This window comes from Rhinolophus sinicus, chromosome X (assembly GCF_036562045.2).
Source record: "Rhinolophus sinicus isolate RSC01 chromosome X, ASM3656204v1, whole genome shotgun sequence".
NCBI lineage: Eukaryota > Metazoa > Chordata > Mammalia > Chiroptera > Rhinolophidae > Rhinolophus > Rhinolophus sinicus.
The window spans coordinates 48,422,498-48,447,608 of NC_133768.1; the positions used below are offsets into that span (position 1 = coordinate 48,422,498).

The following is a 25,111-nucleotide window of genomic DNA, read 5'->3' on the forward strand; positions in this document are numbered from 1 at the left end:
CTCTCTTCTTCTATCTGTGCCATTCCCAGATTTCTGTTTTTCATATCACTGATTCTTTCCTTCATCTAGTCAGGTCTATTTCCTAAGCTTGGTATTTCATTCTTCATTTTCTTACTGTGTTCTTCATCTCCAGATTTTCTATTTGGTTCTTTTTTCTTTTTTCAATGTCAATCTCTTTGGTAAAATATTCATTTTGTTCATTGATTTTGTTCCTGAGTTCATTACTCTGCCTATCTGAGTTTTTTCGCATCTTGTGGAGTTTTTTCAGAACTTCAATCTTGAATTCTCTGTCAACTAACTCACATATTTCCATGTCTTTAAGTTCATTTTCTGGAGAATATTCATTTTCTTTGTGGGCTGCCTTGTTATCTTGGTTATTCATGACAGCTAATGAATTATTATTTCTCTTCTTGGGCATCTACAGGGGTGGGTTCTGCAACAGGTTGATATGTAGAGGTCTTTCTTTTGCTTTCCAGTAAACGTTGCTGAAATATTTTACCTTCTCTCCCACTGCAGACTTTTATTTTCTCCCATTCAGTAGCATTTTATTTTCTCTTCAAGTGTTACGGCATGTCACATGATTGTGGGTTTTCTGGAAAGTGGGCTTCTCATTTGTGAGCAGGTTACCTGGGTCTCTGGGGACTATAGAGTTCTGAGCTTCTGAAACCCCAATTATGTCCCTGCAACCTGATTCTGAGCCTGTGTGTCTCAGCAGCTCTGGTTGCCCCTGGAGGGATCCACCCAAAAAGGTAGGGGTAGAGTGGGCTGTGAGAGGTGGCTGGTGTGTTTTTGGCTCCATACAATGGTGATTTCCAGCCCACAGCTGTCTTACCTGTACGGCTCCTTCCCTGTTGTCAGAATTAGCTGCACTGTGTGTCTGAAGCTGCAGGACCATTGCTGCAGCTCTCAGGGCTGTAGATATTCTGTTTTTTTAAATCTGACACTGCTACAGTTTCTAATGGAGTCCGTTTCTAACACTGGGAGGGTGGGGGGCAGTTGGCCAGGCTCCATGTCTTTGTTTTCTGTTTTCTGCCTGAAAGGGAGGGTTTCTACCACAGTCTTCACCCTTCTGTATACAGTCTTTGCTGTGAGGCCTCTGCCCTAAATGCTGAGTTCAGCCATATTGTATGCAGATCCATCAGGCCTGACTGTGGGTCACAGAGAGTGTGCCTGAAGCCTTGATTCTTTCCTCTCCAGAGACTTCAGTGAGCTCTAGTTTTTGTCCTGTGCCCACATCCTGTGTTTCTGCACTTCCCTCTTCCCTCCTTCCCCACTCACCTAATTTGCCTACCTTCAGATGATTTGACAAGTGGATCTCTCAGACATGCTTGCGTGCTGCTTATGTTATCCTTTGTTGAATTATAGCTGTTCAGTTTGTTGTAACTTCCAGGGAAGATTTCAAGAAGCACTCCTCATGCTGCCATTTCTGTGACATCACTTATTTATTTTTTTTCTTTAACAATGTTTATTAAAATATAGTTAACATACAATATATTAGTTTCAGGTATTTATCATAGTTATTTAATATTTATATACCTAAAGAAGTGATCACCATGATAAGTCTAGAAACCATCTGACACTCTACAATCTTATTACAATATTGACGATATTCCCTATGCTGTATATTATATCCCCATGACTTATGTATTTTATAACTGAAAATTTGAAACTTTTATTCCCCTTCACCTTTCCCCCCTTTAAAAAAATTTAATTGTAGTTGAGATTCAATATTATTTTACATTAGTTTCAGGTGTGCAGCATAGTGGTTAAACATTTATATAATTTATGAAGTGATACCCTCTATTAGTCTAGTACCCACCTGGCACTATACTTAGTTATTACAATATTATTGACTATATTCCCTATGCTGTATTTTTATCCCCATGACTAATTTGTAACTAACAATTTGTACTTCTTAATCCCGTCACATTTTCCACCCACCCCTCCAAAACAGAAACAGGCTCATATATGCAGAAAACAGATGGTTGCCAAAAATTATTTTCTTAAATTTTGATCTTTAAGTACACATATTTTTTCATGTTCTGTGTGAAAAAAATGGCAGGTGTATATAAAGTACTTTTGCTGTAAATCAAGGTATAATGGTTGTTTCAAAGAAAAGCGTTTGTAAACTTACTTAAGCTTTGTGCTGAACTAGACACTTTTTTCATGGAAAAACATTTTTACTTGAAAGAAAGACTGAAAGAAAATTATAGTTATTCAGATTTGGGTATTTGGCAGATGTTTCTTGGAAATGGTTGAATTGAACATGTCACTTTAAGAAAAAAACAACTGACAAGTATTTGTTGCCAATGTTAAAATTTGAGTTTTCTAGTAAAAATTAGAACTTTGGGTAACTTGCAACAAATCACCATGTACTTGATAGCTTCCTATTGCTTACAGACTTTTCTGATGAAACCGGTGGTGATGGTAACAAATGTGATGCATTTCTGATTCTGGTTAGTGAATTGTATCAATAGTTTCATACTCAATGAACCAATATTTTCCAAAAGACCAACGTACTTTGTTACAAATAATGCATGGCTAAAAGATACATTCAAAGTACGAGCTAGATCAATGAACATTAATAAATAAAATATGAAAAGTTCTTTGATATGTTTTCAGAATCCATATTGCAGCTACTACTGGTCTAGTTTTTGTGTTGTATCAAAGAAGAATATATACACTTGTGCAAAAAGGTTATTAAAATGCTGCTTCTTTTTTCATCTACAAACCCATGTGAGGCTAGGAATATTTCTCCTATATTACAATAAAATGATATATCACAACAGAATGAATGAGAAAAATGGACATGAGAATCCAGATATCTTCTATTAAGCCAGACATTCAAGAGAGAGATTTGCAAAAATGTAAAGCAATGTCACTCTTCCCACTATTTTTGGTAAGTTAGTTGCATCTTATAAAATATGTTATTTATATTAACCTATAATAGATTTATTATTATTTTAAATGGATTAGTAAATTAATATTTTAAAATATCAATTTTTAACATTTAATATAATATGCATTGATGGACACAACCCACATAAATGAAAGCTCTTGAGATCCTAAATAATTTTTAAGAGTTTAAAGGCACCTGAAACCAAAAAAACTTGAGAATTGTTGATTTCAGGAATTTGATTAATTGCTGATTTTCAGAATGCTGATTTTGAGGAATTTTTACTTCTTGCCGGTGTCTGAAGTTCCAGACACTTGGAATCTATTTTGTTGTGTTTGCAGTGTTCGGTTCCTGAAACCCTACCTGTTTTAGTATTAAGAATCTCCCCCAAGTCACATTCTTTGGTGAAAACAGAAGCCCATAGGGCCTGGAAAAGCACCATATCCTTGGAGAAAAAGCTGAGCAGAAAAGCCAGCAAAGGAAGATGAGGTAAAAAATATAGTCTTCTTCTATTCCCAATGGTCAGTCCTTGTGGCATGTATGAAGCTTGTAAATCTCATAGCAAGAAGCCTGAAATGAGAAACTGAGGCAAGATATAACTTTTCCTTATCCCTTGTCCTTTTGCTCATTGTTCATGGCTTTGATTATATAGAAACCAAATAGATCACCAAGAATTTGGGGGAATCTCATCATTCACGTAAATTCAAAACATGTACACTAAACCAGCAACTTATGTAGCTGAAGGCAACCTCTTTATATGGAAATTCTCTGAAATACCTTTCTTTGGAAATTCACATCCTGTGAGACTAACCATTTCCCTTTTCAGGACTGCAGGTTCCTCAGAGAGGGTCTTAAGAAGTTGCCCTGTGCTGATATCTGTCTTTGATACAAACCTCTGGGATTCAGAAAAAATGAACCCCTCTTCCACCTACAAAAGTTTTTTTTTGCATTGAAGAAAGATACTTCAGTATATGACACAAAAAAGTTTTAATGAAAAATATGCAAAAATTAAAACCCTAGAGACTGATTTATTTCTACTCATGAAGATTCATTTCCTCTTTCATTTTACTGATTAAGGTTTTAAGTACTCTTTTGAGAAAAACAATTCTTTTGAAATTACCCTCTATCTTCACTCTTACTGTCGCTGCCCTAATCCATGCTCTTATTACCTTACATTTAAATTACTGGTATATCTTCCAACAGGGCCTTCCACTTCCTGTATCTCCCCCTTCTCTAATCAATTCTGTGAACCTTTGTCTCAACAATTTTTTTAGGGAGTGAGTGGTAGAAAAACTGCTGGGCTCTGGAGACATACAGACTTGGGTCTGAATCTTGCCTCTCCCACTTGTTGTAAGATCTTAAGGAAATTGATTAACCTCTGTACAACAATTCACTCACGGATAAGCTAGGTGATAATAATAGTCCCTACTCCATAAGCTTATTCTGAGGATTATGTGAGATAATGTGTGTAAATTGCCTAGAATGATGACCAGTACATAGAGAATACTGAAAAAATGAGTTTCATCTCCCTCCGTCAGCTCTCTTTAAAACCCTTCAAAGACGTCCTGTATCCTATGGCGTCTATACTCCAAGATTTTCTTTGCATGGGTCTACCCTCCAAGCTTCTTTTCTTTTCCCATTCCTTAACATGCCCTATGCTTTGATCAAAAGTTTGTCTTCACTATCACATGAATAGTACATGCTTACTCTTAATTTACAAATATGACAATTAAGTTTAGGAACTTGTTGCAATGATATTGCTAAACTTTTTTGATATCAGAAGAATTATTCATTATAAATTTGTACCAACTGGACAAACAGTTAACCAAGTTTACTATTTAGAAGTGCTGAAAAAGTTAGATGAAAACAACCTGAACTTTTTGCCAACAATTCATGGCTCTTGCATAACAAAAATGCACTAGCTCACACAGCACTGTCTGTAAGGGAGTTCTTAGCCAATAAACAAATAACTGTATTAGAACACCTCCCTACTCACCTCATCTGGCACCCAATTACTTCTTTCTTTACCCAAAGATAAAGAAATATTGAAAGGAAGACACTTTGATGACATTCAGGACATCCAGGGTAATACAATGACAGCTCTGATGGCCATTCCAGAAAAAAGAGTTCCAAAACTGCTTTGAAGTGTGGGCTAGGTGCTGGCATCAGTGCATAGCTTCCCAAGGGGAGTACTTTGAAGATGACTGTAGTGATATTCAGCAATGAGGTATGCAGCAATGTTTTTCTAGGATGAGTTCGCGAGCTTCACTGTCTGACCTCTTATGTCCTTGGCAATATTCCTTCTCTCTTTTGGAAATCCTTGCCTTCTCTCCTATATAAGCTGGTATTTGCCAAATTTGAGACATCCAAATATTCCTCCAATGTTTGTACTATTTCTGCTTACCCTCTCCTTTTTATTTGTGTGTGTTTGTTAAATCACATTTTTTAAAGCTTAGAAACCTATTTTACCTTTGTCGTAATATTATCCATAAAATCATAGATTTGAAGTACTGATTGTATTACATTATCAATTCTTAAAATAAATGTATAACTTGAAAATTTTTAAATAGTTATTCCTTGTGCCACCAAAAATAACCTTGCACACCTCCAGTGGGATGTGTTCTACCCATTGGGAATATTGATCAAACCAAACTTGTCTATTGAGCAAGGATCAGCCACGTTCCCAAACAGGTTCAGCCCATAGTGAACTCATATTAACTTTCATGTAACTTAATAACAAATAATATACTATACAATGTTTTTAAATCATTTTATGAGTGATCAACTTGTCACTTAAAGTGGACTCCTAAAGCATAGGGGACATATTTTATTTTTTTGAATTCCACCTTTGTCACTCAGTATTCAACAAAATTGCTCAGTGTTGTAGCTCTTTAAGTACTTGTTGAATGATTAATTCCAAACAAAGTGCAGGAATACTCTGTGGTTATAGAAGCAGATATGGAAAACTCCTGAAGACAGTTTATCTAAAGCCATTAATGTTCACCAGTTCTAACGCAGAAGGAATTGAGGTCACAGTTCACGTGTGTTTTTTTTTACTTTTTTGTTCCACTATTGTTCCAGAAAGGATTGAAGATGGTTTGCAAGGCTGCATACTATTATGTGGATAATAAATTATCAATTTATTATCCACATAAATGGATAATGAGGTTTAAAATAATAAAGAAAAAATGGGCAAGAACATAAGAATAGGACCAAGAAAGAGGATAATCAAAAAAAGCACACCATGAAAAGATCTCCAAACTTGCTAACAGTAGACTATTAGTTCCAGGTTTTTCAGCAGACCATGTAAAAAGAGACACATGACACTATTATCAGTATCCATAAGAATCAAGTCAAACCTGTTATTTTTAAAAATCTAGTTCTTTTTAATACTAAGATCAGGTAGTACTCTTGGGGCTCCTGGAAAATACAGTATAGTATAATGAATAATTTCTTTAATAGCTGTCACTCCTAATCTACTGTTACTGTTAGAGAAGACCTAAAAGCCTCTGAAGCATCAACTCATAAACTTTTCCCAGCCTAGGAGAGATACAGTGCACCGGTTATAATAAACTTCCCTCTAAACATAGAGAGAAAATAAGAGTTCAGAACTGTGGGCAAAATGGAACAGCTGTAGTATTTTTTTAGACTCTTATGACTGGATATTTATTACTTGCTTTGAGGTGACAATAATTCCTAGACCATCAGTCATCCTCAATAATTAGTAGACTCTCTCCTAAAAGTCAATCAGAGATTATTGTTAAATTATTAGCTGTTTTTGTTTGTCCAAAGTTTTGCTCTTTTTAATTAACCCTCAAACTTTACCTAAGTTGAAATTTTCTTTGCCTAAATTGGGTCGTCACTTCTGAGCTACTTTTGCTTCCCTTTTTAGGGCCAATGAAAAGAGAGTATACTTGCATGCACGAGAGAAATGAGGTAAGCTGACAGGCTTTCTTCTTAACAATGTTAAGGTATTGTCTGTGAAATAACAGTGGGAGGTAGTAACAATAGCTAATTGTGAGGAAAGCATTCCTTTTCCCTTTCTGTCCCAGGGTTTTGCTTAACACTCAACAGATCTGGAAATTTCTTTTTCCAGAGTAGTATCATGCACTAGGAAAACTGGCTCATGGGGCCCCAACTCACAAGGGATGGATTTGTACCAGAAAGCCAATTTAATAATTTATAGTAAGGAACAGAACTGCCAAATGGACTGAAATGTGTGTTGGCCTGTCAATATATTCTCCTTTCAGTAAGGATGCCAAGTCAGAATACTAAATTAACAACAGATTGGAGCTGTATAAATATATGAAATCAGAATTAAGAAGGGGATTGCAAGGTCAAACATGTTTCATTTGATATAACTCAGCTAGGATGGATATACTCTCCTTTTGCCAGTTCTCACAAGCCATGGCCTTTTCATCAGTCAGTTAAAGCTCTTAGTTTCTAGTGCTAAAAGTGTTTCTTTTCCATCTCTTGATGTCTTTGAAATTTGTATTAGACATTTCTGAGTGTTGGACATGGCTCCATCCAGCTTTCAGAGGGCTCTGGTTTTATAAGGAGAGCTTGTTGCAGATCCATGTTGCTCAACTGCAAAAATGTTGTCATCCATTTGCTTATTTATTCAATCTTACCCATAAATCCAAATGCTATTGTTTAACCTAACACACAATACTTTATTTTTCTCCTTTGCTATGCATATTACCCAGAAGTCTCTTTGCAGCTCCAGGCCATGGTGTCTGAATGTGGTTCTCTTACCTGCCCACAGAGGTTTGTGCTGTTTGCAAGCCTTGTTTCTCAGAACTATTCTCAAACTTTGCTGACACCGTAGTCCCTAAGAGTATGATCTTTCTTTATATTCATACTTAAAAATCCCTGTGGACATTATACATAAAAACCAAAATCGTAGTAAACTGTAGGGAGACTCAGTGATCAACACTGTTCATTTGTTTATTCATTCATTATTTTAATATTTATTTTTTCATACATTCCCTCACTTATTTATTCAACAAACATTTATAAAAGTGACTTGTTCCGGACTGGTTGGGAATACAGAGATGAATCAGACATGATCGTAGCCCTCAAGCAGTTTTCAGTATACCAAAAGGGATAAGAAATGTACAGAAATAACTAAACTATATATTAAACTATGAGCCTTGAGAGATGAGAGGTTGAGGGAAATGCACTCCAGATGGAGGGAACAGCTTAAGCAAAGTTAATCTTACTGCTATTACTTCTGATTTTTCTTGAGGTTTCTTCACCCTTTGCCCCTCAGACTTGAAGAAATTACAACTTTCTTGTTCTTGGGTAAACTCCCTTCAGATTTTGCTTCAAAATCCCATTTTGCCATGGAGCCTACTGGAATCTAGTGAGACAGATAGGCATGTGGGCTGTGGTGGAAGGAGATAAGGTGAGAAACAGTGAGGAAGACTGATATACAGTCATTGCTTGACTTAGCACAACCTTTGGCTCCTTGCTCTTTGAATTTATCTGCACCAATGAAATAAAGCTTGAGTAGCGTCATATGTTCAAGGAACTTACCTTCAGTCTGTGTAAATAAGGTTTCTGTGGTGAGACACCAAACGCACTCAACTTCCTCTTTCAACAACAAATTTGTCAGCTATCAGCAGGATCCGTACCACTTAGAGTTAGGCTTTTTTACCCCCGGCTCCCTGCAAAGAAACAAGAGTGCTAATTCCAGCAAGGCTCCAGGGTAAGTTATATCTTAGTATCTGGGAATTGGTGGTTTCATGTGGGAAGATCAGTGGTGGTATAAATGTCTAGGACAGTGGCAGATGTGGGACCAGTGTCCAAGTTGAAAATGGTCCCTGGTTCCTCATTTCAGACATCTTATAGCAGGAGTCATGGTGATTTTCCTTGAGTTTGACTGGAGTACATATTTAGGGTTAATGCTATCAGTCCCAACCATAACACAGGAGCATGGAGTCTGTGAGCGAGTTCACTCTTTGCTGAGGCTTCTTTGTTACTTCATCAATTTGGGAGGGTGACACAAAGTGGTAAGAAAAGTGTGTGCTTCTGAGACTCATTGGAAAAATTTGACATATTCAGACAGAAAAAAGAGGATTTGAATTTCTGCTCTATATTATTTATTTAGCTGCATAATGAAGACAAACTTTATGTATAAGCTCCTTGCTTTGGTAAGTTTAGCTTTCACAGATATAGCAACAGATAGTAAGTTCTATCAAGAGAGAAGGAAAGAATGTCAGATCATGAAAGAGCTCTTTAAGATCTAAATCCCTCACGATACAGATGTGAAAACTGAGAGCCAGTTAAGACACTTAGAATCACTCAGCTAGTTAATGGTAGAACAGGAACTAGAAACTGTGTCTTCTAAATCATGTCCTTTTTCCTATAGTAGCCTGTACTTACCAGACAATACTGTAAATGTATTTATAACTATGTTGGATTTTAGGTTAGGAAAGGAGAAAATATCCTAGGTGGTAAGCTCTGGTAAAATGATTTCAGAGTCTGTTCAGGGGCCTTTCTTGATAATTTGAAAGGTGATTTTTGACCCAAGCTTAGCCGTACTGGATAGCAAAGCCACCAAAGAGAGGCACCTGTCTCTCAGTGATTATTGTTCTCATTACTCTGAGTGTTAGCAACCTCTCTGGTCCAGAGTTAAGATGACTGAATCAAAAGGGAACTTCCAGTTGGGGAATCCTTGAAGGTGGATTCTGTCTTGCCAGTTTGTACCAGGATCATTTGGTATAGAATGAAAACAAGGTTTGTTGTGCTTTTTGTGGGGAGTAATCTCAGTCCCAAGGATTCTGCAAGTGGAGACATTTTTATTTTTATTGTTCAAAGTGGATGTGGGGAATCATGACCATTTCCATTAATAGAGGAGTTTCTCTTAGCAATTTTAAAATTATTCACTGTTAAAAAAATGTGATATGCTGGTGCACTGAGGCAGGAAATGGCCTGAAGTATACAAATAAATTAGGTCATGCATTCAGGGTAACTGTCTTTGCAATTGTTTCTGTTGAACACAGGTCCTTCTTTGGTCAAAAGCAGATCATTCTGTGGCTCAACTGGGAAAGATGTTGATTTCAAGTTGTATAGTCTGCTCATATCCTGGAAGTGGTGGAGCATAAGACATCTAATGAGCATACTTATGCGTGGTTTGGAGTGGTGTCACTCAATTGGTGTCCTAACATGCAGGGATGTCTATTGCCTTCTGTCACAGCTCTAGCAAAGAAGACAGAGCTGTGTCTTGCGAAACCACCCTTTCTAACAGTTATAACAATCAGGGCAATGACTGGGAGGTAGTCTATGCTTTATTTAAAATATTTAGTCAAAAGCCTACTTCAAGCCAGGTCAGGGATTTTATAGGGAAGTTTTCATCTATTTTGATTCACATGCATCACAGCGAGAGTGATGAAGTAGATGGATCAATACACAGAAAGTAAAGTTCAAGTCCTGTCAGTGACTCACTGTGTGGCTTTAAGCAAGTTGCTTTATTTCTCTGGCTCTCAATATTCTAACCTATATAAGGGGAAAGCTTGGAATAGAAGGTCTTTAATTTCCTTTCTAGTAATACAATGATTTGACTCTAGGCTCCTAGGTGCCTGAGAAGGGTTATGTATCACGAAGTGGTATATAACGGAACTATAGTAGGGAAACCTAACTAAAGGGGACCTTCTAGAAATATAGTCTATATCTCAAAGGGAACCCAGTAACCTTTGCCAAGGGATATTATATTTCTTTCAGAATAATGTTATCATGAGAGCCTCGTTTTTTGGACCACAGGCAAATGTTTTGCAAGTAATCTTCTTTTTTTCAAATGACAAAATGCAAACAACAAACAAGGGAAATAATTCTGAAATCTGATTTCCTCAATGACAGTGTCACTCAATCAGTATTTCTCAATCTTTTAAAACCATGGTTCCCTTTGAAAAACATTTGAAAACTATCACTATAAGATTATTGCAGACTTGCCTCCCTAGGACCAGATCCTGGACTCCTAGAAAAGCCTACCCCATTGCATTAACATTTTCCAAGTACTGTGTGCCCAATAGCCAAAAATATTTTGAAGATCTGTACTTTCACCAGTTTGTACTATAGGGAAAATGATTTTGAATTTCAATACATTGCCTGCAATATGGAATATTGTTTTTTTCAAGTAACACGTTTTCCACCGTTCCACTATGATAATTATTGTTTTAGTCTGCTAGCCATCCCTCACATCTATACATTTGGGGGGTTTTCATGAACCCAGAAAAGTCCAGAATTCAACCAAAGGCTCTTGGATATTATGAGTAAATGGGAAATGAACTGACATTTATTCAATGTCTACTGTGTACCCGACATGAAAATAGGTACTTCATATACATTTTCCATTTAATCTTCACAACAATCTATGTTGCAGGTACTGTGATCCTAATTTTATAAATGAGGAAATTGAGGCCCAGAGATATGAAGTGAGCTGTTTCAGGATAGACAGCTGATAACTAAGTCAAGATATGACCTCAGGTCTGCCCAAAGAACATGATGTTTTCCACCCCGAAAATGCTGCCCCAACTGCAAAAATGACATCTAATCAGGCCTCTTTTAAAAATTATTTATAAAGGTGCATGCATGTGAGTTCAATTCAAATTTGGTTAGTTTGTGAATAGTCTAATGTTTTTTAACTCATTTTAAGGATTAAAAATAATTTTCACTTCTTCTAATTTATAGAAAAAAATGTGTGCACTTGCAGAATATATCCAAATCTTCATGGGTTATTTAGAGTTGATTTTAATTAATTCAGGAAACCACAGAGTTCCAAATTTGAGTTGCTCTTCTTTGGCTATGGTTGCAAGCGATTGAATGCAGCACCCCATATCAATGGGGGTCAGACTGACTTGGGTAATTCATGTGAGACTTTTGTCGTTGAGAGAAGAAAAAGGTAAGGTAAGGCAATGCAAGGTATGTTTCCAATGGACTGCCAAGGGTGTCCTCTAGGGAGTGGGAAGTGTTCCAGTCAGCAACTTTTCCCAATTGAATTTTCCTTTATCCCAAAATGACAAGCCCACATACTGGCACTACCATCAAAGAAAATAGGAGAAGCAAATTTGATAAACATGTTCACTTAGTGGTATTAGTGACTTAATGATGAGGGATTAAAAGAGGGGCAAATGAAAGGATAAAGCTTTTTAGAGTTGTACTAGAAAAGCAGCAGTCCCTTTGATGCCAGAGGCCTAGGTCCCACCCTCCTCACTCTGTCATTTGCTAACCTTATGTCTTGAGGTAAATTAAGTCACTTATTTTGAGTCTCAGCTTCCTGACTTGTAAAATGAGGATGACATCGTCTGACCTTATTATTTACAATATATACCTTTAGTGACGATTAACAGCAATTATAGATATAATAATGCTTTGTAAAGTATAAATCAGCAGGTGGCTTGAGATGTTGGTGGCTACATTAATGATGGCAGTGTTAGTGCTGGTACTATTAGTTTGGGGCAGGGGTTGAGAGGAGCCATATTGCTAAAGTCAAGCAAGTTAGAACTGGAAAGGCATAAAAGCTCATCCAGTTCAAATTGTCTTATTTTAATGATGAGGGAAATTAAACACACAGAATGGAAGGGGTTTAGCAGGGCAACACAAATATCTGGATATTTACTAGAATTAGTATTAGTATTGAAATAATTAATTTATATTTGAATAATTAATAGTAAAACTAATTAAATAATTAGTAGTCAAATTAGTATTTGAATATTTACTAGAATCCAAGTGTCTTAGTTCCAAATCCAGTACTCTTTTCAAGAAGTTCTAATGCTTTTGTGTATTCCCCATTCTACAACATGCTGTCACATTTAGCTCACTACTGTTATAAATAAATTTTTCCAGTATTCTATACATAGATATATTACGGCTTGGAATCACAGAAGAAAACTCCATAAAGATCTCTGGTTTTGATACAACCCTACCCTGACACCTGGTGAGCAGTCACATGCCATATATACATAGTTATAAAAGTGTTAGAAATAGAACCAAGAATTACAGCTTCTTCATCTTTGAAGAACACTCTTATCCACAGAAATCCCATTTTAAAATATCTGTCCATACAATAAGTTGTTTGGGTAAGAAGAATTTTAGCTTTCTCTGCTCATGAAGAGCCTTATTACAATTGAAATCATAATAACTGTGACATTTCAAAAGATACTTAATCCTGCTGAGCCTCCATTTTCTGATCTGTAAAGGGGTATGCTAATAATTAACTTAGAGCTCTTACACGGATTAAAGGTAACATATTAATAGCACTTAGCTAGTGATTGACAGGATGCATGTGGAAACTCCTTGGATTTAGTCTTTCACCTAGACTTAGGAATCTGGTACAAATTCTGATGTTACAATAATGTAAGCTCACTTTGCTTGTACTTTTGTGAAACCACAGTATTGAGGTAATTGGTTAAGAAGAAAAGCTGCCTTTGTGTAGATGTTATTGGTACTTACTAAGCTCTTGGACTCGGCTTCATTTAATCATATTTAAACACCTGACATAAATCTGTGTTCTGAGACAAATTTTAGGTATTTCATAAAGTGAAGTGTTTAATGACCAAATTCTCGTTTAAGTTTATGGGATTCCTGTTGGATTTGAAATAAAAAGCTGCGATTGTAGTCTTTGAAACTCTTAAGTGTCCAGATATATTAGACTCCATCTTTATTATCCTTGCCCTGCCCATATTTTCCTCAGTAGCATAGGGAAAAAGACTATGGCTGTTGCTTGGGAGAGTAGCTCATGAGAGAGACATTAAAAGTAAAACTGCCTAAGTCTTAGCTAATATGTGTCTATTCTCCATATACTTACCTTTACAAATCAATGTGTATGAACTGAGCCCCTACTATGTGCCTAACCCTCTGCTAAGCAAAGTAAAGAGTATAAAAGTCTAAGATACAGAGACTTCCCTCAGAGAGAGATTTTCATTGTGTGGCCTATAAGTCCACTAAGAGTACAAAAAAGGAGGAAGTTATAATAGGATTGCCCAGGGCAAGGAAAAGATGAGGATTGAGATAGGACCTTAAAATAGGACTAAAATATTGACCTCTGAGATGGGATCAAGGAAGAAAGGAGTTTGTTGGAGTTTTAGTCATAATTTTATACCAATCTTCATTATTAGGACCATCCTTAGAGCCACACATTAAAAGTGAATCTTATTGGCTCAAAGATGGTAGCTGATTTTTTGCTCTGATTATCACCTTAGAACTCTGTGCTGGTCATTCCCTTTAAGGTTTAGAGCCTATCACCAGATTTCTCTTTCAAGAGAAGAGGTATCCCTCTTCACAGTCCTGGTACTTGGTGTAGGCAGCGTGTACCCTGGACACAGCACTGCACACTGGAGAAACCAAAAGGCATCTACTTCTTTAATGATTGGTATCAGAATCACTGGGAATTCTGCTCTCATATCTGTCTGGGTGGTCCACAAACACAGAGTTAGGGGTCTGTAGTATATGCCGAGGACGTGGCATTTTCACAGGTTATAATTTTGTTGACCTTTATTGTCTGTGTGATCATAGTTAGCTGAGTTGGTTATGCAACATTAATGAGGTTAAATTCCTGGGGTTATTCCCTACATAGGCTAGTTAACATCAACTATTTTAATATGTTTAGCTTTGTTTTAGGGTTAGAAAGAAAGACAGTGATAAAGAAATTCAGGACATGACCTCTGACTTAACAAAACTCACAGCCCAGTGTGGAGAGATCCATAAATAATTAAAAATATAAGAGTTATCATAAGGCAGATTATTTGTTCAGTTAAAGATATTTACTGAATGACTAGGTGCCTATCATTCTGCTGGGTTCTGGAGATTTAAAGATAAGTAAGACATGGCGTTCGCCTTCAAAATGTTCATGGTTGAGTTAGAAATACAGATACATAAATGGAAAACTTTAATCTAATTCAGTGAGCATATTGTTAAAACAATTCCTGTGGTGACATGGTAGCCCAGATTTGCATTTTTATACATCATTTTGGTAGCAAAGTAGAGAATATATTTTAAGAGGACAATCTTTGAGTCAGGTAGATCAATTAATCAGTATTTTAATAATCGAGAGAGAGAGAGAAATCATGGTTGATTAAATGAAAGAGAAGAAGAGGTCTAGGATTTTTCTGAGGATTCTGGGTCTTGTAACTGGGTAGATTGTGGTGGATATATAAAAGGAAAGGTCAGGGAGTATGATGAGTTTCATTTTATACATATTTATTTTGAGGTGTCTGGGAGACATTCAAATGGGAAATCTCAGCTGGAAGTTGGACATATAGGTTTAACATCTGAGGAGAGGCCATGCCTAGACACAGAGACATGAGGATCATCAAGATATGGCTGGTAATTGAAGCCATGAAAGTGAATGATGTTAGTTAGCACTGGGATGCTGAATAAGAAGAGAAGATGCAGACCTGAGAATAACGGACATTTAAAGGATATGCAGATAATAAAGAAAACATGAAAGAGACTCAGTATGAAAGGGTATACATTTAAGAAGGAGAATCAAGAAAGAGTTGTGGTTAAGAAGCCAAATGACAGGATCATTTCAAAAAGATGGAAGTGGTCAGACTGTGTCCATGGCAGCAAAGAAGTCATGCATGATTCAGCAGCATGATGGTCATTTGTCATTTTTGCTAAAGCAGTTTCAGTGAGGTTTTGATGGAATGCATGCTATCTTGGAGTGCATTGAAGAATGGATATAAAGTAAGGAAAAGTAAACAATCAGTGTAAACTATTGTGAGTTTATTTAAGAAGAGAAGGAAAGTGACAAAGCTAGAATAAGATGCATAGACAAGATAAGATTATTTCAGGGGCTGGAGAGACTTGATGACAAAGATCTGACTGAGAGTGGAGGAGAGAATGATGATCTAGGATTAAAAGAGATCATTTAATAAGAAATAAAAGGGATTAAGAACATGGGAATTCATCTTGAGCAACAGGAAAGACAGCTGTGTTGAGAAGTAAGAAAGATGTAGCTGCACATAAGATTGTGTGTGTTGGGAGGGGACAATGGATGAAATTGAATTGCTTCTCACCAAATAAGCTAAATTTTCTCTGTGATTTAAGAAGTAAGATCCTCTGCAGGAAAAAAACAACAAAAAACATGGGGGATTGGAGAAGAGGAGAGAAGAAGCTTTAGTAGAGTTGTGAAAGTGCTGAATGGCCATCATGGGAATAGGAGAAGATACTAGTCAGAGGTGTGCAAAAGGAGGCTGGAGCAAAATAATCTTAGACTGGAGATCATAAATTTCTAGTTTGGGCATTCTAAATAGATCCTGATACTTTTAATAGGATCATTTAGCAGTTAGGACAGCAAAAAAAAAAAAAAAAAGAACTGTGGACTTGTTCTGGGATTTAGGCCTTGCCAGGTTGGTGCATCAGAATAATGGCAAACAAGGAATTTAAGGGTTCTAATATGAGAGTAGTTAAGTTGATCATTTAATCTAGGCTGGGTAGGGGAGGAAGTTATATGAGGAAGGATGCTGGGTAAGAGCAGGAGAAATTGAGAGATTTTGAAATTTAAGGTCTCTGGGAGTATATGGTTCAAACTAGTATGGTGCAATTTACAGTGCAGCTGAGTGATAATGTTAGAGAAATAAAACCATTTGTAGAGTCAAAAATTGATAAAGCTTGGCAGATAGTACAAATTTGAAAAGCTTGGAAGAGAGTACTTCCTTGGAATAAGAAAGAGGTGAATTGACTCAGATTGTCAGGAGCCATGAATGCTGTGAGCTGCTGATTTTAAAGAGCTTTGGAAAGATGCAAAGCTGTGATATCTTTTTATATTTCACATGTTTTAAAAACTAAATTATCTTTGACTCCTCAGTTAAACAGTCTCCAAAACTGGTCAATTCTATTTCTGATTTTTATTTCAAATTGTAATGTCCATACTATAATAAGTCCAGAGCTTATTTTTTTATTATCTCAACTGTTGCAATAATAGGGTGACCAGCTATACTGTTTGCCCTGCCCTGTCATGGTTTTAGCACTAAAAATTCTGTCCCAGGAAACCTTCAGACCTAGGCAAACCTGGAATGTTGATCACCCTACAAACTTCCAAATGATTTGGACTTCTTATCTCTGTTTTTCCATCTTTTTAATCCATCATCCACACTGTTGCCAGAGTGATCTTTCTAAAACACAATTATGGCAATATCACATCTATTCCCAGAATCCTTCAATGATTCCCCATAAAACCCTCCATGATCTGGTTGTATCTACATTTTTTAGTCTCTTCTCCTTTCTATTACCTTCTCCCACTTTTACCTCCCATTCGATCTTCTACACCAACTCACCCTATTCTCCACCTGGGCTAGAACACCTATGATTATATAGGTCATTTGTTTTTATACTCTGAGACTTTAAAACTTTTTTATTTTGTTTTACTTTTTAAATTAAATGTATTGGGGTGACACTGGGTAATAAAACTTTAGGATTTTTTAATGCAATTCACTCACTTTGGGAATTCCTTTCCCATCATTTCTTCTCCTACACCCTGCTCACCCCACAACTGTTTATTGAAAATGAATTTATCCTTAAAGTTGAGCTTGCAATTCTCCTTTTCTGTGAAGGATTCATTTCTACCTCCACAAAAACTTCTTTGTTATGTCTTTCATGGCACATTTAAAAATCTATAATGACGCTGCATTGTACACTTGAAGCTGAAGCTGAACAATAATGAATGTGAACTACAAGTTCATATGTGTGTGTGTGTGTGTGTGTGTGTGTGTGTGTGTGTGTGTGTGTATACTTACAAGAAGCGGAGTACAGATTTAAGAATACAGACAGTGGAAATGTAACGGTTCTGTGCGATGTCAGAGGGATAATGGATGGGGGGAGGAGGGTTCACACAGTATGAGGGATATAAATGATAAAAAAATCTATTATGATTAGTTATTCTTATGTCTATCTTTCCTAAATGACTATAACCTTCTTGAGGGCAACAATCATGTATTATTCTTCACTGAAATTTCCCACCCCACTCCACCATCACCAGCAAGTAGCATGTTGTATACACACATAGAAGAATGTTTATTTGCTGAATGAAATCATGAATTACTAAATCTCATATAAATATTATTGGTAATACCCAGTGCAGGCTTTCTTGAGGAAATTGGACTTGACAACAGTTTTGAAGAGCTGCTAGGATATAAATACAATAGTGCATAATTCAGACAAAGTACAGTTAACTTTATCTCTTCCCCAGTCACCACTTCTATTTTTCTCTCCAAACCTATACCTACAGAGACCAATAAGAGGATGCAGATGGCTTGACGCATGTGCCGTATTCTCTGACTTGAGGTGCTCTATCTCTAAGAATTCAACAGAAGTAGCCTGACATGTTACAAAGAACATTGAGTAAGAGGCCTACAAACCTCACTTTTGGTCCTAGTTCCACCATATTCTAACCCTGTGACTTAATAGGGTACCAAATTGTTCTCAAATGTGTCTCTTTGTCAGCTAAAAACTATAATAGGGGTATTATTCGTATTTGTCTCACTTAACTCACAAGGATGATGCTGTGCTAACATAATTATTTCTTGTCACCTAAGCCATTTATCTCAGTTCTTGTCATTCGCTGATTGTGATGTTGGAGATTTAAAAAATATTTCCCCCACCAGACCAGAAGCTTCACAGGGACCAAAAATTATAGCGGGTGATTCTATTTTATACACAGAACTTAACACAGAGTTCATAGGATGATGCTTATTAAATACAGATGGTGCCAAAAAATGTATACACATTTTAAGAGAGCAAAAAACTGTATTAAATTGTAATACTCAACATAAACTGATAACAAAAGGTGAATACAAGTCACGTTTGACTTCTGCAATTACAAGAGGTGCTCAAAGTGGTTACCATCAGCGTAATTTTGTACAGTTTTTTTCGTTTCTTAAAATATGTATACATTTTTTTGGCACCTTCTGTATATGATGACTGACTGATGACCTCCAAGGCAGTCGGAATCCTCAAAAAGTCATGGGGGAAAAAAAAGCAAATAGAAAAACTTATTTTCCCTTTATACTTATTTTCCATCTGTGGAGAATTTTGAGAACTACAGATGCAGCCTTCTCACTCTCATTCCAGGTCCCATGCATAGGTGGGTAGGAAATTACTTGCTGATGAGATAAGGAAAGTGATCCTTTCACAAATAACAACCAACAACAATAAGGGATTGAGATGCTTTTGGAAATAGATTAGAAGGACTACTACCTTCTTCCTGAGTTTCAGATAATAGTGTTGATGGTCCTCTGAGATCTTGGGCCATGCTGGTTTCTACCCATAGGATATGTCTGACTACCTGTCATTTCTAACTTTTTAAATTTATTTTGCACGTTCTTCAGGCTTCTACAGGCATGACTTTTATGAGTTGAAAAAGGTAGGTGCAGGGAATATTGATGATAATAGCCCAATTAGAAGATAAAATTTAAGGAAACAGCAGGCAGCAGAAATGCATCACTCAATAAATCAGGGTTTACATTTTTGCATAAAGTTGCCGAATACAGACTTTAAACTATTGTGTATGCAATTCAATCCAATTATACTACTTTTATTGCTAAATAGCAGTTTATCTTGGCTATATGGTGATGAACAGAACAGAGTTTGTTATGGCATGAATAGAGCTAACGACATAGTTGGTAAAATAGCCAATAAACATGTAAACAGACCTTTGAATTACAAATGTTGATGCTATAAAGAGAAAGAACAGAGAGTAAAAGAGTATATAGTGATGTGTAGGACTACCTAGATAGTACTGACAGTGAAGTTCTCTCTGACCTGCAAACTGACATTAAATGGAGTCAGAGAAGTGAAGATCTAGAGGAAGAGAATTCCTGACAGAGAGGACAACATGAGCAGAAGACTTAGTCAGGAACAAAAGCTTGGCTTGTTCTAAAATGTGAAAGCATCTTGGTGTACTTAAAACACCATTGAGGAAGAGGATGGCATGAGCTGATATAGAAGGGCACAAGAGCCATATTAGGTATGGCCTTTAAGGCCACAGTAAGAAGTTTGGCCTTAATGCAATATAGAACATGCAAAGGATTTTAGACAGGAGAATGACATAATATTTCAAAGAAAGATCACTTTGGCCACAGTGTGGAAAGGGTAAGAATGGGTCAAGAAATGACAGAGTTCCTGTCATAAAGAAGTGCAAAATCTAATTAAAGAGAAAGACATGTTAACAGAATTTCAGTAAGTGTGGTAAGTGCCATGACAGAGATAAGGGAATATGAAAACAATCACATATTCCAATTCCAATACACCACCTTTACACTATTCAGTTTTTGTGACTTTAGCACAACTTACTTTACCTCTCTTGGTCTCAGTTTCCTCATTTGTAATATAGAAATAATTATAGGGCTGCTATGAGAATTAACGAGATAATATGTGAAGAGTGCTTAGCCTGCAAATAGATGATAGCCCTCAATAAATGGTAGCTGTAATTAATGTTAGCATTAGACACAGTATGTGGAATGGACTGCAAGGGGCAAGATGCAGGGAGTCCAGTAAGGTATCTGTCACAACAGTCAAGAAGAATGATGACAGTGGCGTGGATTAAGATGGCAACAATAGAAGTACAGATGGATTGAATATGGATTTGAGAGCTTTTTAGGAGGAGAATCACCTGGTTTCTGATGGGATATGGGTAAAATGTAGTGATAGAGGTTGGATGAATTGCCAGTTTCTAACTTGAGTGTCTGGGAGGAGAGTCATGGCACTGACTGAGAAGGGAACTCAGACTTAAGTCTGACACCAACCTCACACCACATTCTGAAACAGGAAACAAAAATACATCTATATTGAAGGGGAGAAAGACTGGCATCACAGTGGGCAAAAACAACCAGTAGTCAACAGTAGAGCCAGAGCCAAAGAGAGAGAAAGAGACAGAGTCAGAGGTAGAGACAGAGAGAATGAACATATTCTGACTTTAGCCCTTCCATTCAGCATTTTCCTGTTAGTGGCTTCTTAGGTTGTTCTCCTTTCTTAAATTTCAGAAATGTCACAGATTGCCCACAACGAGTTAAACATTCCTTCTCTGAGAGCGTTTATATTTCTGCCCTAAAAAAGAAATCCCCCCCAGCATCTCCCTATAATTGGGGATTTTATGTATAATAATAGTCACCAAACAGATTTTGGGGAAAACCCTTCCTACCTCCCTTTCAATCTGGAGAAGAGAAGAGGTTTAGGAAAGCAGGCCATGAAAATCTCTAAACTCACAATAGACTGTGAATTGCAGAGGCTTTAAGAACCCACAGGAAAGAGATGAGAACTCGCCCTTTTAGTAAGTGAAACTTACTACACCAGTGAAGCAGGAACAATTCCTCATGTCTGTAAATTGAAAAAGTAGAAGTGTGATTTGGGTGTGTGTGAGCTGTTCTTAGTTCTTGAAACTGAAATGCACGCAATGTATCTTCCCTTGCTCTCTCATAGCCTCTGTATGGATAATAGATGAGAGTAGAAACAGTGCTAATATTAAAGTCAAAGTGGGTGATGAGGAGGGATTGGTGATGTGTGTGAGAGAAAATTTTTAGTTATATCCTAATGGCCTACCTAGAGTAATCCTAGTGTTATAAAATAATTAGATTCTACTGTGGGATTAGAAAGGTTTTACTATAATGTGCCCTCCAGGTGTCACAATGAACCCCATTCTATTAAGTAGTTCCTCCTGAGCAGGGAGAAGCAAGTGGTATAGTAGAAATAGCATAGACTTTGGAACAAGTATGGAACGATAGTAAATCTCATTGTTAACATTTTCTAGCATTGTTACCGCGGGCAATTTACTGAATCTCTTTGAACCTTAGTTTCCTCATCTGCATATGAGAGTAATAATTGTACCTACCTCTTAGGACAGTTGTGAGAATGAAATTAGATAATGCATGTAAAAAATTCCATTACAGATTCTGGGGTGCATCATTGATAGTCACACCGTGATGATTATCTACTGTCTTTTCACCTGTGAGCACCCCTCTGCCCTCTGTTGTAAGTCATACATACATAAGGAAGATGACTGTGTGATTTTTCAGGACATATCATAGACCAGCCAAGTAGGGACAATGGAATATCAGAGGAATGTGAAAGTAGTTTTCAGAGTAATGGTAGCTCATAACATTGACTTTCTTTTATCTGTGAATTAAAATTAATCACTTGGTGTTCTGTTTTTTTTGTTGTTGTTGTTGTTGTTTAAATCACATTTCTATTTCCTGGAGTACGACTTAAATATATATACATATATATATATATATATATATATATATATATATATATATATATATATATATATATGTAATTCTGCTACTTATAAGGAGAATTTGAAAGCAAGCTACTCCTCTGTTTTTATAAACACAAAACAAAACAAAATAAAAATAATAACAACAAAAACCCTTATTCCATATGAGGAACTACCTTACTGCTTTATTTCTTCCACTTCTAGCTCTAAATGCAACAAACATTTATTTCTGCAATATGGACAGAAGCTACGTTTGTAAAAGGTTAAGCACATTGTCCTCATGTTTGAAGTCATACATCTCTGTTCAGTGGCTTTGTTACCTTAATGAACTCCTCTCTGGGCCTTACTTTTTCTACTTGTATTATGTGGAGGATGAATGAAATGATTTTCAAAGCTCCTTTCCAGTCTAAAATTCTATAAGAAAGTGAAAGTAAAAGAATGAGATTGTTGCTTTTCTGCTATTCTTATTTTCAGGCAGCCTGCATAAATCCACAGTGAGACCTTGAAAAGCCCTAAAGATTACTCTATATTCCCCAGGTCCTATATATAATACATAATAAAAACCACACTGAAGCATAAAATAAGATTAAGGAAGTCCAAAAATCTTTTTTTCCCCTTATGATAACTACTTTACTGAAAAAAATATTAAAACTTAAACTGTTTCCAAAAAATGATATTGGTGGCCTGTTTTGCTGGTGTCCTAATCAGTATTCACTGTTGGATAATCTGTCATGTCCATGATGTCACACCAGTACAGAATTCCCCTTAGAGGAAGAGTTTCCTGTCCAGACTATATAAGGAAAAATATCCTAGTTCAGCTTCTAAACTCATATATTACTGAAGTTTTTCACATAAATTTGTAATATGGCCTAAGCCGAGAGAGAGAGAGAGACAAAATGCACAAGAACCACCAGCTATTGTGATAAAATAATAAGTAGGTAACATTCCCAAGCCCTGAACTTCAGCCAGGATACTGGCAATGCAGGGTAAAAGGGCAGGCTATTTTCCAAGTGCTGGAGTGCCAAGATAGGAAGTCAGGACCCAATGCACAAGTTGGCAAACAAGGGAGAGACGAAGGGACAAAAATGGTGAAGCTGGATTTCTATCATTGCAATTGGGAATGAGTGAGCAGTATTCACTTTAACCAAAGCTTGAGGCAAGACAAATTTAGACACAGAAGAAACAGACACAACTGCCACACACTTTTGGCTATGGCGAGAACAATAGACTAAATGTTTCAGGACATGCTTACTTGCAACAGAAAACTTAGACTATCTGGGCCTTGCTTTTTCTACTTCTATTATGTGGAGGCTGAATTAAATGTGTTTCCATGGTCCTCTAATTGAATAATTGGATGACCTTACATCAGTAGTAGATCTTCTATGAGATTTGCTTTTTCATCTGTAAACAGGTCCCTTCTAATTGTAATATTCTATGTCTTTGTAAGTACAAAAAGGAATCTGGGTGTTGACTAAAGAACTGACTATTATACTCTGTTTTTTCTTTGCTTTGGGCAGGAATCATAACTCCACGGCTTACCTTGATGAATATACTGAAACATTCAAGATGGGTTGCAACGGTACAAGCAGTGATGAGACTAACTGCAATGTCACTAATGTAACATTTCAATACTCTCTCTATGCAACCACCTACACCCTCATATTCATCCCTGGTCTTCTGGCCAACAGTGCAGCCTTGTGGGTTCTGTGCCGCTACATCAACAAGAAAAATAAAGCCATCATTTTCATGATCAACCTCTCCGTGGCTGATCTTGCCCATGTGCTGTCCTTACCCCTCCGGATTTACTATTACATCAGCCATCACTGGCCTTTCCAAAAGACCCTTTGCCTGCTGTGCTTCTACCTGAAGTATCTCAACATGTATGCCAGCATTTGCTTCCTGACATGCATCAGCCTTCAGAGGTGCTTCTTTCTCCTCAAGCCCTTCAGGGCCAGAGACTGGAAGCGTAGGTATGATGTGGGCATCAGTGCTGCCATCTGGGTCGTAGTGGGGACTGTATGTTTGTCATTTCCCATCATGAGAAGCACGGACTTAGCCAACAACAATGAGTCCTGCTTTGCTGATCTTGGATACAAGCGAATGAATGCAGTGACTTTGGTTGGGATGATTACAGTTGCTGAGCTGGCAGGATTTGTGATCCCAGTAGTAATCATAGCATGGTGTACCTGGAAAACTACCATATCCTTGAGACAGCCATCAATGGCTTTCCAAGGAATCAGTGAGAGGCAGAAAGCACTGCGGATGGTTTTCATGTGTGCTGCAGTCTTCGTCATATGCTTCACTCCCTATCATATTAACTTTATATTTTACACCATGGTAAAGGAAGCCATCATTAGCAGCCCTTCCATTGTCAAAAGTACATTGTATTTTCACCCTTTTTCTCTATGTCTTGCAAGTCTCTGCTGTGTTTTGGATCCGATTCTCTATTACTTCATGGCCTCAGAGTTTCGAGACCAACTATCCCGCCATGGCAGCTCTGTGACCCGTTCCCGCCTCATGAGCAGGGAGAGTGGTTCATCAATGATTGGCTAAAAAATAAAATAACTTTTCAATTACAACTTTGTTTAACTATGTTTCCTGTTTTTCTCCCCTCATAGGCCAAATAATCAGCCAGATAATTTCTTTAATTGAACTTTGGGAATAATAGAAATAAATGTCCTCTTTTGTAATAGTTGTGGTCAAAGGGCTGTGATGGTGAAGGCAGACGGTGAAAAATGTGGGAGAGGAAGGGAAGATGGAATTTACCTGTTTCCTCTTTAAAATTCTAAGGCACTTTCTTATTTAACATATCTAGATCAAGTTTTTACAGATGTTTTCAACCAAATGGAAATTGGATATTTTATCTTAAACATTTCTTCAGTAAATATGATATTGTCAATAAGATACAGTCAATGAATCTTTTCCAGATGTAAAAGTAAGTCTTTGTTTTTAATATAAAGACATTTATTTGTGAATGAGAGTAAAAACCTGTAGTCTTTCTA

At 36.9% G+C, this 25,111-nt stretch overlaps 1 protein-coding gene across 2 annotated transcripts; it reads left to right on the forward strand.

Annotated features, from left to right (window-relative positions):
• The first annotated feature begins 715 nt into the window (after positions 1 to 715).
• Positions 716 to 24,688, forward strand: P2RY10 (P2Y receptor family member 10). 2 transcript variants are annotated; one of them, XM_074323779.1, is made up of 3 exons: positions 716 to 749; positions 6,789 to 6,832; positions 23,627 to 24,688. In XM_074323779.1, exons 2-3 carry the CDS (start codon positions 6,828 to 6,830, stop codon positions 24,660 to 24,662), a joined length of 1,041 nt encoding a protein of 346 aa, XP_074179880.1. In that variant the 5' UTR covers positions 716 to 749; positions 6,789 to 6,827; the 3' UTR covers positions 24,663 to 24,688. The 2 variants fall into 2 exon arrangements, with proteins under 2 accessions (XP_074179880.1, XP_019573100.1); XM_019717541.2 differs by lacking the exons at positions 716 to 749; positions 6,789 to 6,832 and adding an exon at positions 8,462 to 8,606.
• The last annotated feature ends 423 nt before the right edge of the window (positions 24,689 to 25,111 follow it).